Source organism: Leptonychotes weddellii, chromosome 8 (genome assembly GCF_054177405.1).
Source record: "Leptonychotes weddellii isolate Sample4059 chromosome 8, ASM5417740v2, whole genome shotgun sequence".
Lineage (NCBI taxonomy): Eukaryota > Metazoa > Chordata > Mammalia > Carnivora > Phocidae > Leptonychotes > Leptonychotes weddellii.
Genome location: NC_138376.1, coordinates 58,798,363 through 58,812,283, shown reverse-complemented (window position 1 = coordinate 58,812,283; position 13,921 = coordinate 58,798,363). Strand labels below are relative to the sequence as shown.

The 13,921-nt window shown below is 34.0% G+C and overlaps 1 protein-coding gene across 1 annotated transcript in view; it reads left to right on the top strand.

The window, feature by feature from the left end:
- Positions 1-13,921, top strand: part of LCA5 (lebercilin LCA5) — a 67,999-nt gene that overhangs the window by 15,532 nt on the left and 38,546 nt on the right. Inside the window, exons 2-3 of the mRNA XM_006728625.3 lie at positions 3,033-3,372; positions 7,287-7,816. Coding sequence (XP_006728688.1) covers positions 3,174-3,372; positions 7,287-7,816 — 729 coding nt within the window. The 5' untranslated portion in view covers positions 3,033-3,173. The remainder of the gene's footprint in view (positions 1-3,032; positions 3,373-7,286; positions 7,817-13,921) is intronic.

The following is a 13,921-nucleotide window of genomic DNA, read 5'->3' as shown; positions in this document are numbered from 1 at the left end:
AAGAGGAGAAATGGAATGGATTTCAGGCTATAGATAGAATGACTATCAAGCTAGGTAAATATTAGTGATCTAGGAAGATTGTTTTTTCTTTTCAGTAAGAAGAAAGGACAATTAGGAATTCCAAGAAAAAAAACCTTCCATAACTAACAAGTCGTTGCATGTTGCAACCATTTAAAATGAGTCACAGTTAAATTCTCATCTTTCATAGTCTTAAGTTGCTAATTCAAGAAATAGCATAGGCATGAAAGTATAAGCCACTAAAATAGCTATCCCAGGGAGAAGGACTTGAATAATGGGGCAGTGGATGTTTCCTTTTTTTTTTTTTTTTTTTAGAAACTATATGCATATATTTGAGGCAGGGGTGGGGAAGAATGAGTGCTGGTGCATAGGAGATGAATGGCAGGTAATGTTTTGTGGGGTCTGTCTTTTGCAGTGAAAAGTTAGGTGGCACTTCTGATTAAGATGGGACAGGCCATAGGGAGCTACTTCTGCTATATGTATATAAACAAATAATCCTCATTTATACCATATGATCAGCTTTTAATTATATTGTAATTAAAACTGAGTCTTTGACAAGGAATATCAATCAATTTACTAAGCATCTTGTATGTTTGAATTGTAAATGTAATTGTTGATTTTTACTGAGTGCTTAGTGTGTCATAGTTATTGAATTATCCTATTTAACTATCACATTAATTCTATTCTAGTCTAGAATAGACTAGAATAGAATAGACTCTAGAATTAACTGTCACATTAATTCTGTTCTATTCTATTACTATTAGTATTTCCTTTAAAAATGAGATCATTGAGATTCAGTGAGCCAAACACCATTATGTATAGTTTTTAAAACTTAATTAAAATTCAACAAAATTATAAATTAGTCTTCAGTAACATTTGCCATATTTCAGGTGCTCAGTAGCCATATGTGGTCAGCTACCATACCAGACAGCACAGATTATAAAACATTTCCATTCTTGCTGAAAGTTGTATTGGACAGCCTTGCCTTGCAGAACCCTTTTTTTTTTTTTTTTTTTCCGGTAAGTGTTTAGTTCATCCTTTTACTTTTTAAAAATATGAAGCATTATGTATACAAACTTGTAATCTTTTTTTGATAATGGTAATATACTATACTTGCTTTGTCCATATTTCTTTTCTTAGTATATTGTGGAGATCACTCCAGACTGCAGAAAAAACACAGAGGTAGTGCTCATTCCTTTAGTAGCTTCATAATACTGTACTTCATTATGTGGTTGTATGTCGCCAGTTCCTTACTGATGGTCCTTCTGATTGTTTTAGTCCTTTCTACCACTGTAATACTGCTGTAGTGAACAGTAGTAGTGCTGCCTTGTACATAGGTCTTTTTCCATACAGTACTAGAACCAATATACTTGAAACACTAATTTCATCAATGGGATTTTTGTTTTTTTCTGAATATTAAAAACAATTATTCCAATGCAAAAGGTAATCCAATTTTATTTTATTGGAAAATAAAAATATATAGAGAAGAAAATCATCTAACATTCATGTTGCCCAGATACTATTTTGGTGTATATGTATCTCGTACTTTACAATTTTTTTTCAATTTCTGAGGGAAGAATACTCAGTATTTTCATTATTTTTTTCAATCGATATGTATAGTTGAGATCATACTGTATTCACTAGTTTGAATTTTGTCTTTACCATAGTACTATAAACATTTCCTCTGGTAACACAAACTTTTTGTAAGTGTTTCTAACAATAGCATGATATTATGCTGTATTGATTTTTACAATATTCTTTATTCTGCAGTTATTTGACATTTACGTTGCTTCTGTTTTTTAAAAAAAAATTGTATTGTAGGGGAACCTGGGTGGCACAGTTGGTTGCATGTCTCTCTCTTTCTCAAATAAATAAATCTTTCTTTCTTTTTTTTTTTTTTTAAAGATTTTATTTATTTATTTGACAGAGAGAGACACAGCGAGAGAGGGAACACAAGCAGGGGGAGTGGGAAAGGAAGAAGCAGGCTTCCTGCGGAGCAGAGAGCCCGATGCGGGACTCGATCCCAGGACCCTGTGATCATGACCTGAGCTGAAGGCAGACGCTTAATGACTGAGCCACCCAGGCGCCCCCATCAAATAAATAAATCTTTCAAAAAATTGTACTGCATAAACATTTGTACATAACTTTTCCTCTATTTTTAGGATTATTTTCTTGTTATTTAGGAACGGAATTATCGGATCAAAGGTTAAAAGTGCAATTAAAGTTTTAATACATCTTGCCAAATTTTTTTACAAAAATCCTGTGGATCTTTTCTTGATAGGCGTTCTAGCAGCATTGAGTGTTGTTTTGAAAAATCTTTGATAATTGGTACGTTTAAAAATGTTATCTGAAGTTGAATATTTTTATGTACCTATCATTTGTATTGCCCGCTGTGGGTCTTAACATGTATTTGCTCATTTAATGTTTGACCTCATATTTTTCTTATGGGGTGGTATGAGTTATTTATACATGTTAAGGATGGTAACCATTTTTCTGTCATGTTGGAAATGTTTTTCTTCACACGTGTTTTAATTTGATTAATTTTTTACATACTTTAGTTTTATACTTTTATGTAGTTAGGTTTTTTTTGTTGTTGTTCCTATAGGCAGGCTTGCCTTAACCACCACCTGCCTCCCCAGAAAAGAAAAAAATGGTGATTTGGTCATTATACGTCTGTCAAAAATCAGCATTTGTTTTTATTATAAATCTTAAAATTCAAGGGAGTCAAATTCAGTTAATTTTTATTCAAAAACAATTATATGTCAGGCATTTTACATGTTCTCTGTCGAGCCTACAACATTCTGTCTATTCTCCAAATAGTATAAATAACAATGTGTGAAAATATAGGTGAATTTTAAAAATTATAAACAGTATATTATTTGCTTTTAGCATCTTTCATTGTAATTAACTGTAAAACCTATTTCACAAAATATAATGAGTTTCCTTTCCCCTTCCTTAATTGTTGGGGCAAAAAGTGTATCTTCTGGTTGCTAATGTGTTAATCTCTACTGCAGATACCTAGAGAAACAAAGTGCAGACATGAATATTATCACCAGGATCTGAAGACTCTAAACATTGCTCTTCAGGCTTGTCATGGAGTTTTTTGGAAAAAGGAATCTGTGAAATTATGTGAATAGAGACTATTTTTCAAAACCATGGGGGAAAGAGAAAGAAGTCCAGATAATGATCAAGAAAGTAAGACAGGCAAACACCATTACTCTTATTGTTCATCTGATTTTGGAACTACCCCACAGTCTTCTGGCCGGTCATCGCTGGTCAATTCTTCTTCACCTACAAGTATTAAGGGAAAAAATCCTAAAAGACAAATTTCAGATGGCCAAGTGCATCATCAAGGTAAGCATTCTTTAAGAGTTCAGTGGACCTAGAAGACTCATTTTGAGTTTTTAGGAAAGTTGTATGAATGAAACTTCTATTATTATGTATGTATTGATATATGCATGAAATTGGGCTGATCTGCATTTTGAATAAGATGTTTTTTTGTATATATAGTTGTTATATGTATATATATAGTTGTATATATAGTGTTATATATAGTTGTTGCCTATGGTGCTGTGTATTATCCTTTGTTAGAATCAAAATCACCTTCTCATTTTGTTCTCTTCTTCCTAAATAAATCTTTGTCTTGGTGTTGCTGAGGTACTGTGAAGGCAAAAATAAAAAAATCACAAAATGTTTATACCTTTTTTAATCTTCACCTCTAAAAAGCAGCAAATGACATTGCTATAAAGTAGTTAAGGGGCATTTTTATATAGAGAGTAAAATTACTTCCTCTAGGTTACACAGTGCTTACTGCAAAAGTTCGAATTAAATCTAGAAATGGAATTTGGGACTTGGGACTACCACTCTGTTTTCTGTAAAACTGTGTTATAATGGAAACAAGATTAATCATTAGAAATAATTTGTCTTATTAAAATGTTCCTAGTTTGGAACTACATATTAATACATATTTGACAAGGCATTGTTCTAGAAATCTCTTCTTCATCTTAATGAATTTCTGGTCAAAAAACCCCAGTTGTACTTAGTAACAAAGTATCTAAGGACAACCATAGAAAAATACACCATAGAAAATTAAGCTAAGGTAAATGAGGTAATTACAGTATACATTAATGAATACAGCACAGTTATAACAACACTAGCTTAGAATGATTATATAGAGTTTAGATTGTAAGGCACAGGGAGGGGTAAAATTGGAAGCCGAAAAGGAAAACAGGTCAGTCAGGTCATGAAACACCTTGAAACCTATAATAATATATTGGCTGTCTGTTTCTGTGGGGAAATAGTTAGCTATTGAACACATTTAAGCAGGGGTATAATTAAATGTGCTTTTATAAATTTTTACTTTGAAAAGTACTATTTGCATTAAAAAAATATTCTGGAAAGAATATGTTACTTTTGAAAGCATCCCTCTTGTGGACCCTGATCTAACTTCCTGGGAATGTTATTCTTATAACAGTTAGGTGCTTTTTCTTTCTTTCTTTTGCCTGTACAGTGCTGCAGGATTTTGGTCTTTTCCTCCAAATCTGTCTCAGTGTGAGCCTCTTGTTTTGATTTTGTGTTTGAATGCATGATCTGATATTAAACTTTTGCTGTCTCATGAAGAACAAATGGACTATAGGGTTGAACCTTAGAAAAATGCCTATTTATTCCTAAGAAATAACTTACATATTTGGGGAATTATTGGTATTATTGGCAGGAATACTTTAATTTTTCACTACTTCCCCAGAAGAAATTTATGAGGCCACCTAATTAAGGAGTCAGAAATTCTTCTTTTTTTTTAAGATTTTATTTATTTATTTGACAGAGAGAGACCCTACAAGAGAGGAAACACAAGCAGGGGGAGTGGGAGAGGGAGAAGCAGGCGGGAGCCCAATGCAGGGCTCGATCCCAGGACCCTGGGATCATGACCCTAGCCAAAGGCAGCCGCTTAATGACTGAGCCATCCAGGCGCCCCAAGGAGTCAGAAATTCTTAAACCTTACCTTATTTAAGAAGATAATTGAGAAAAAGGTTTGAAAAACAGTTTTAACATCATGCAGAAAATTTCAGTTATTATCTTCAATCTAACTTGTACTATTTTCTCCTTTGTATTGTCTTCTGAATTAAAGTCTGTGATAATTTGTCTACCTTAGATCAATCAATAGGACCACACCAATTACAGTTAAACACTTTAGTGTTTCCTTAAACACTGAATTAGTTTCTTTTTAAGATGGCAGTGTACAGCTTAGGACAGTAAGGAAAGAACAAATGTGATTAAAACAGCATCTTAAACACTTGAATTTGTGGATTTGCATGTTTGATAACATATTCTTCCTCTTTTTAATTTTCAGTATGTCTAATTTTTTAAAATAAAATTGTTGCTTTATCAAAAGTTATATTCATAATAAAATTTAATAGTTTAAGTTATACATGCTTATATATTACATGTTATGTATTTATTATATTTCATGTTTTAGCAATAGTATAAACATCTTAAGTCTTTTATAGTTGGATAATTCATCTTTACTATGTGTTTCTTAAAGGAGTCATATTTTATTTTTATCACCTGAAGGAAGAAAAAAAAAGCAATATTTTCTCACCCTCTTTTTCATAGTGACTTAACGAGGGGTAGATGAAGTGATACATGTGACAGTCAGTCATCTTTTCTCACTCTTATTAGCACTGTAAATCATCTTGATAGTTTTAAAAATGAAAATAAAAAAGTAAATGGCAGCTAGGAAATATTTTTGAGTTCAGGTTAAGTATACTTTTTATGATTAGTTTGTAGTCATGCTAATAGAATATTGCCAAAAATAAATGTTCAGATTTTTAGGATGTGAAAAAGTTGGTTTTGGAAGCCCCTCCTGTCTGAACAATTAAAGTAAGGTATTGGTGGAAAATTCTATCCTAATTCTTATATAGGCTTTAACTTTTCAAATAAAGTAAGTTTCTATTTGTATGAAATCTTGTTTGCTGAGAAATACAATTTTATACATAAAAATCAGAGATTTGGAATAATTGACATTCATCTTTATGCATAATCATTTTTATGCATAAAGCTTCTGTCATTCCAAGAATTGAGTACATATTTCATGGAAGTATATGGATACCAAAACTGTTAACTCAGTGTGTTGGGAAGGAAAGAAAATTGAAATGATGGATGCCCCAATTTAAAATTGGAGCACTGCTGTCCAGGGGAAATATAATGTAAGTCACAAACACAAGCCACACATGTAATTTTATATGGTCTGATAACCACGTTAAATAAGAAAAACAGGTATAATTAATTTTAATAGTATATTTTATTTAATCTAAAATATCCAAAATATTATCATTTTAAAATGTAGTTTAAAGCACTGTATTTGAAACATTATGCATCTTTTTTTGAACTAAGTGTTTGAAATTCAGTTATGGCATATCTCAGTTTGGACTATCCACATTTCAAATCTCTCAAGCCACATGTGGCTAGTGACTACTACTATATTGTAAAGTGTAGTTCAAAGTTATAGGCTTTCCCCCATTTCTTATTATTACCACGTCCTTTTGTGTATTCAAACAATTATAGACCTGAAATCCAAATCAGTACACATTCAAAACACAGTCTTTAGAATCTTCCATTTTTTTAAATGAAACTTTGTAATGTAAATTGTAAATATTACTTGTTACTCTTTGTCCAGTGTTTATTAAACTCCATGCTGATGCTGATGATGCTCGTGTTCGAATTCTGGCTTGCCATCTTACATATAAAGTTAAAAATGGTAAAGCTTGATGCTGCCATTTTTTTTAATTTATTTTTTTTATTATGTTAATCACCATACATTACATCATTAGTTTTTGATGTAGTGTTCCATGATTCATTGTTTGTGTATAACACCCAGTGCTCCATGCAGTATGTGCCCTCTTTAATACCCATCACCAGGCTAACCCATCCCCCCACCCCCCTCCCCTCTAGAACCCTCGGTTTATTTCTCAGAGTCCATAGTCTGATGCTGCCATTTTTTAAAGCAGTGTAAAATAATTTCCTGTAAACCATTGGGATATCATTTTGATAAGTCAGAATATTCTTGACCTTTCTTAAAAAGGATTCTGAACCTTTCTTAATAAAAACATTATATTAAGAGTCTAAATAAAACCTGATACTTAAATATTGTAAGATCATTTTTTAAGGAACAAAATAACTAAAGAATGTTATAGATCCGCTTGTGTTAGAATGAATAAATAATATTACATTGGTACAGCTTTCACTTTACATTATTACTGTTTCTTTTTTAGCCCCTAGGAAGCCAAGCCCTAAGGGTCCACCAAACAGAAAGGGAGTCCGAGTGGGATTTCGCTCCCTGAGCCTCAATAGGGAGCCACTTCGGAAAGATACTGATCTTGTTACAAAACGGGTTCTTTCTGCAAGACTGCTAAAAATCAATGAATTGCAGAATGAAGTAACTGAACTCCAGGTCAAGTTAGCTGAGCTGCTAAAAGAAAATAAGGCTTTGAAAAGGCTTCAATACAGACAGGAGAAAGCCCTGAATAAGTTTGAAGATACAGAAAATGAAATCTCACAACTTATTGCTCGTCATAACAATGAGATTACAGCACTCAAAGAACGCTTAAGAAAATCTCAAGAGAAAGAACGGGCAACTGAGAAAAGGGTAAAAGATACAGAAGGTGAACTATTTAGGACAAAATTTTCCTTACAGAAACTGAAAAAGATCTCTGAAGCTAGACACCTACCTGAGCGAGATGATTTGGCAAAGAAACTAGTTTCAGCAGAGTTAAAATTAGATGACACCGAGAGAAGAATTAAGGTAAAACTTATACAGTTTCTAATTGTGCTGTTCTGTGTTGTTTTTCATTGGGTATTTAATGTGCTCTATTAAGACTGCTTATTGCAGTTCAGCATATGCTTGGAAATGAAAACTATTTTTTTAAATATTTTTAAAATTATCTTTCTAAGAGATTAGAAAAAAATTAAGATTGTGTATTTAAGAGCAAGATAAAAAAATTTACACGTTAATGGGCCACCTGTTAATGAATGTTTAATTCCATGAATCTTAGTCATTTTGGAGAAATACATTATTTGATTATTTGATTGTTTCTCTAAAATTGGAAATGATACACTAATAGCTGTAGCGTATAAAACTGACATTTGGGGCCATTGTATAAGAAATGCCACATGAAAAATACTTTGTTTTTATTTCTTAGAACATTTGTAAAAGACACTTTTGGGGGCAGGGCTTACCCTTATTTCCCCAGATAGAAACTAATATGAGAGGTAGGTGGAAGAATGTTGTTACTAGTCTGAGAATATAGCAGAGCTTTTAAAAAGATATTTTTCTTGGAACAAGTTGAGAAAAGAGTACTACCCCATGACTGTTACACAAAGAATTTGTATTAGATGCTACCTTGTACGTGTGTGTGTGTGTGTGTGTGTGTGTGTATCACGTACATGTGATAAAATTGCATAGAACTAAATACGTACACAACATTTATATGAATATATGTGTGTGTATATATGTATATCAAATAGAAGCCCTAAGTTAGGGCTTATGAAAATTGATGAGTAGTTTGGAAAGCAAAACTAGGGAAAAAGTACAGGAATAATGCCTGCTATTAGAGCTCTCTGAACAAGTGCAAGTCAGAACTACAAATAAATTAACTTTCTACAATGTATTAATTGGGTGTTTTTAATACATGGTATGTTATAGTGCTTCTTTGTATAGTATACCATGTTTGGTATGCCAATGCTAAGCACAGGGGCAATGGCTTACTAATACTGTGTACATCAGTGATTAGAAAAAGTACCTAACTTATTCTATACAATTAGCAATCGTTATCTTCTGTTTCAGTGCACAGAAGTTACCCTATTGTGTAGGCTTTACCAGTGATCAACCCAAACTGTAGAGCAAAGATGTGGAAACTTTTTTTTTTTTAAAAGGGCTACTTACCTTGAGGTGGGGTGGGGACAGAGTCTGAAAGCAATTATTGTCACAAAAAACGACAAACATTTTAATTATTATTTTTTTTAAAGATTTTATTTATTTATTTGAGAGAGAGAATAAGAGATAGCACGAGAGGGAAGAGGGTCAGAGGGAGAAGCAGACCCCCCGCTGAGCAGGGAGCCCGATGTGGGACTCGATCCCGGGACTCCAGGATCATGACCTGAGCCAAAGGCAGTCGCTTAACCAGCTGAGGCACCCAGGCACCCACATTTTAATTATTTTTAAAGGGGAGTATAAAATGTGCCGTATCATGAATTTTAAAATTGGGAACCAAGAGCACAGATGCTAATAATGATAAACAAACAAAAACACCTGTGTATGTATAAAACTAGAGCGAACACAGTGTCGCAATGTAGACACACACACATATACTATGGTTCTCTCTTATAGCCAGTTATGAAGGAGGTTTATGGAGTGTTGGGGGAAAGAGGAGAAAGAAGGAAGAGAAGAAAAACAGAAGTCTTTGGATTCTGAGTAGTAGGATGGAGGTTAATTATGTAGCTGCCCACTTGGGAGCATGAAAATCAGTCATCTATAGTGATGTCTTTGAAATAGTTAACTGTATAGTATCCTCAATTCTTTTCTTACTGGATGTAAAAAAATGTTTTTAACTTTTTATTTTGAGTTAATTATAGATTGATATGCAGTTGTATGAAAATTATATATAGAGATCCCATATATGCTTCATCCAGTTTCTGCAGTGGTAACATAATGCATAACTACAATATAATACTGCAGCCAGGAAATTGGTTTGGATACAGCAATGCAATCCATCAACCTTACGCAGGTTTCACTAGTTTTACATGCTTTCGTGTTTGCATGTGTATGTGTTTAGTTCTATGCAATTTTACCACATGGGTAGATTTATGTGACCACCACCAGAGTCAAGATGCAGAACAATTCCATCACGAGGATCCTGTTTTACCAGCTTTTGTAGGCACAGCTACCTTCTTGCCTTCTCTCTAACCTGTGGCATCCACTAATCTGTTCACTATTTCTGTAATTTTGTCATTTTAAGAATGTTATATAAGTGGAATCATGTAGTATTTAACCCTTTGAGATGAATAGATTTCATTTTTTTTCCATGAGCTCCATCCAAGTTGTATATATCAGTAGTGTGTTCCTTTTTTATTCCTGAGTAGTATTCCATGGTATGGGTGTATCACAGAGTGTTATGGTACATCCCATTGGAGGACATCAGGGTTGTTTCCGGTTTTTATCTATTAACTAATAATGCTGCTGTGATTATTCTTATACAGTTTTTTGTGTGAACATAAATTTTCATTTTTCTGGGATATATGCCTGAAAGTGCACTTGATGGGTTGTATAATAAATGCATTTTTGGTTTTGTAAGAAACATCATTCTCTTTTTAGAGTGGCAGTGCTATTTACATTTCTAACAGCAATGTATAATTGGTCCTGTTTCTCTACATCCTTGCCAGTTTTTGATGTTATCACTCTTATATTGTAGCCATTCTGGTAGGTGTTTAGTGCTGTCTCATGGTTTTAACTTGTATCATTCCTAATGGCTAATGATGTACATCTTTTCATGTGCTTATTTGCCATCTGTAGATTCAATTCATGTTGGTCATGTTTTTTTCCCTATTTTCTAATTGGCTTGTTTGTGCATTTACTGATTTTTTTAAGTTCTTTATATATTCTAGTTTCAAATTCTTTGTCAGATATGTGGTCTGTTGCTTGTCTTTTCATCTTCTTCACACGGTCTTTCAGAGGGAAAGTTTTAAATTTTGATGTAATCTAGTTTATCAGATTTTTCTTTTATGGATTGTGTTTTGGTATAAAGTCTAAGAATTCTTTGCCTATTTTTATCACCCTTTGCCTGTAGCCCCCAAGATTTTCTACTGTGTTTTTATCCAAAGGTCTTACGATTTTGTGTTTTACTTTCAAGTCCATTTTGAGTTAATTTTTGTATAAGATGTGAGGTTTAGGTTGAGGTTCTTTTTTTCTTTCTTTTTTTTTTTTTTTTAACCTGTGGTGCCCAGTTACTCCAGTAACCATTTGTTGCAAAGTTACTCCAGTAACCTTCTTCCATTGAATTTGGCACCTTTGTCAAAAATCAGTTGGGCATGTTTTTATGGGTCTATTTCTGGATTCTTTAGTCTGTTCTATTGATCTTTGTGTCTGTCCCTCTGCCAATACCACATATTATGTAATTATAGGCAACATAATAAGCCTTAACATCAGGTAGAGTGATTTCTCTCATGTTATGCTTTATTTTTAAAAGTTTAGCTATTTTAACTATTCTGGGTCCTCTGCCTTTCCATATAAACTTTAGGATAATTTTGTCTTTGTCTGTAAACACCTTCCTGGGATTTTAATGGGAAATGCATTAAACATGGATCAATTTGTGGAGAAATGTTGTGTTGAACCTTCCTACTCTCGAACACAGTATATTCTTTCATTTATTTAGGTCATCTTTGATTTCTTTCATCATCATTTTGTCATTCTCAGGATATAGATCCATACAGGTTTTGTTAGATTATACCTAAGTATTTTATTTTTTTAAAGCAATTGTAAATAGTCTCAGTTCTTTCTGAATGAGAAAATTATCTTTGAACTTTTATTTTCAAATTTCAAAGCTTATTTTTGTTGTAATAATTATTTTCACAAGGGATTATGAATGTTTTATTTTATGCACATGAAGGAATACCTTGGTTTTAGAAGTTTACTCTCAAATTTTAGGAGTGTAAATTAATTATAAACCTGAGAGTTTAGTTGGGAGATCTAAACTACTTCATTTCTAGTGTGTTTGAAGTTATATTGGAATTGACATTTAAAATGTTATTATGAACCTCCTTCTCTCAAATCAATCTCATTTCAGCTGTCACACCATATACTAGTTCTCTTCTGAATGGAGGAGCCTCGGCAACCCACCTGAGGGTAATTCTCTACTTTCTAGCTTACCTTTTCATACTTCCTAAAGCCTTTGACCCATTATGTCTAATTATATCTTTCATAATCTCAGTAATCAACCCAGAATTTGAAATATTTGCTATTGAGTTTCTTAATTTAGTGTGAAATTTAGCTTTTGTTTCTGTGCCTCATTCATTTACTCAATTTTATTACTTTATCCAACACTAAGTTAATCTTTTTTTTTATAATTTTATTTTATTATGTCATGTAAGTCACCATACATTACATCATTAGTTTTTGATGTAGTGTTCCATGATGCATTGTTTGCGTATAACACCCAGTGCTCCATTCAATACGTGCCCTCCTTAATACCCATCACTGGGCTAACCCATCCCCCCACCCCCCTCCCCTGTAAAACCCTGTTTGTTTCTCAGAGTCCATACTCTCTCATGGTTCATCTCCCCCTCTGATTTCCCCCCTTCATTTTTCCCTTCCTACTATCTTTTTCTTTTTTTTTTTTTTTTAACATATAATGTAGTATTTGTTTCAGAGGTATAGGTCTGTGATTCATCAGTCTTACACAATTCACAGCACTCAGCATAGCACATACCCTCCCCAACGTTCATCACGCAGCCACCCCATCCCTCCCATCCCCCACCACTCCAGGAACCCAAAGTTTGTTTCTGAGACTAAGAATTCCTCATATCAGTGAGATCATATGATACTTGTCTTTCTCTATTGACTTATTTTGCTTAGCATAATACCCTCTAGTTCCATCCACGTCGTGGCAAATGGCAAGATTTCTTTTTTTTTTTTTTTGATGACTGCATAATATTCCATTGTATATATATACACACCACATCTTTATCCACTCATCTGTTGATGGACTTCTTGGCTCTTTCCATAGTTTGGCCATTGCGGACATTGCTGCTATAAACATTGGGGTGCACGTACTCCTTCAGATAACTACATTTGTAACTTTGGGGTAAATACCCAGTAGTGCAATTGCTGGGTCGTAGGGTAGCTCTATTTTCAACTTTTTGAGGAACCTCCATACTGTTTTCCAGAGTGGCTGCACCAGCTTGCATTCCTGGCAACTGTGTAGGAGGGTTCCCCTTAGCATCCTCGCCAACATCTGTCATTTCCGGACTTGTTAATTTTAGCCATTCTGACTGGTGTGAGGTGGTATCTCATTGAGTTTTTGATTTGGATTTCCCTGATGCCGAGTGATGTTGAGCACTTTTTCATGTTTCTGTTGGCCATTTGGATGTCTTCTTTGGAAAAATGTCTGTTCATATCTTCTGCCCATTTCTTTTTTTAAGATTTTTTTTTAAATTTTTTTTTATTTGACAGAGAGACACAGGGAGAGAGGGAACACAAACAAGGAGAGTGGGAGAGGGAGAAGCAGGCTTCGCACTGAGCAGGGAATCCGATGTGGGGCTTGGTCCCAGGACCCTGGGATCATGACCAGAGCCGAAGGCAGATGCTTAATGACTGAGCCACCCAGGCGCCCCTCTTCTGCCCATTTCTTGATTGGATTATTTGTTCTTTGGGTGTTGAGTTTGATAAGTTCTTTATAGATTTTGGGTACTACCCTTTATCTGATATGTCATTTGTAAATATCTTCTGCCATTCTGTCGGTTGTCTTTTGGTTTTGTTGACTGTTTCCTTTGCTGTGCAAAAGCTTTTTATGTTGATGAAGTCCCAATAGTTCATTTTTACCCTTGCTTCCCTTGCCTTTGGCGATGTTTCTAGGAAGAAGTTGCTGCGGCTGAGGTCGAAGACGTTTCTGCCTGTGTTCTCCTCTAGGATTTTGATGGATTCCTGTCTCACATTGAGGTCTTTCAACCATTTGGAGTCTATTTTTGTGTGTGGTGTAAGGAAATGGTCCAGTTTCATTCTTCTGCATGTGGCTGTTCAATTTTCCCAACACCATTTGTTGAAGAGACTGTCTTTTTCCATTGGACATTCTTTCCTGCTTTGTCAAAGATTAGTTGACCATAGAGTTGAGGGTCCATTTCTGGGCTCTCTATTCTG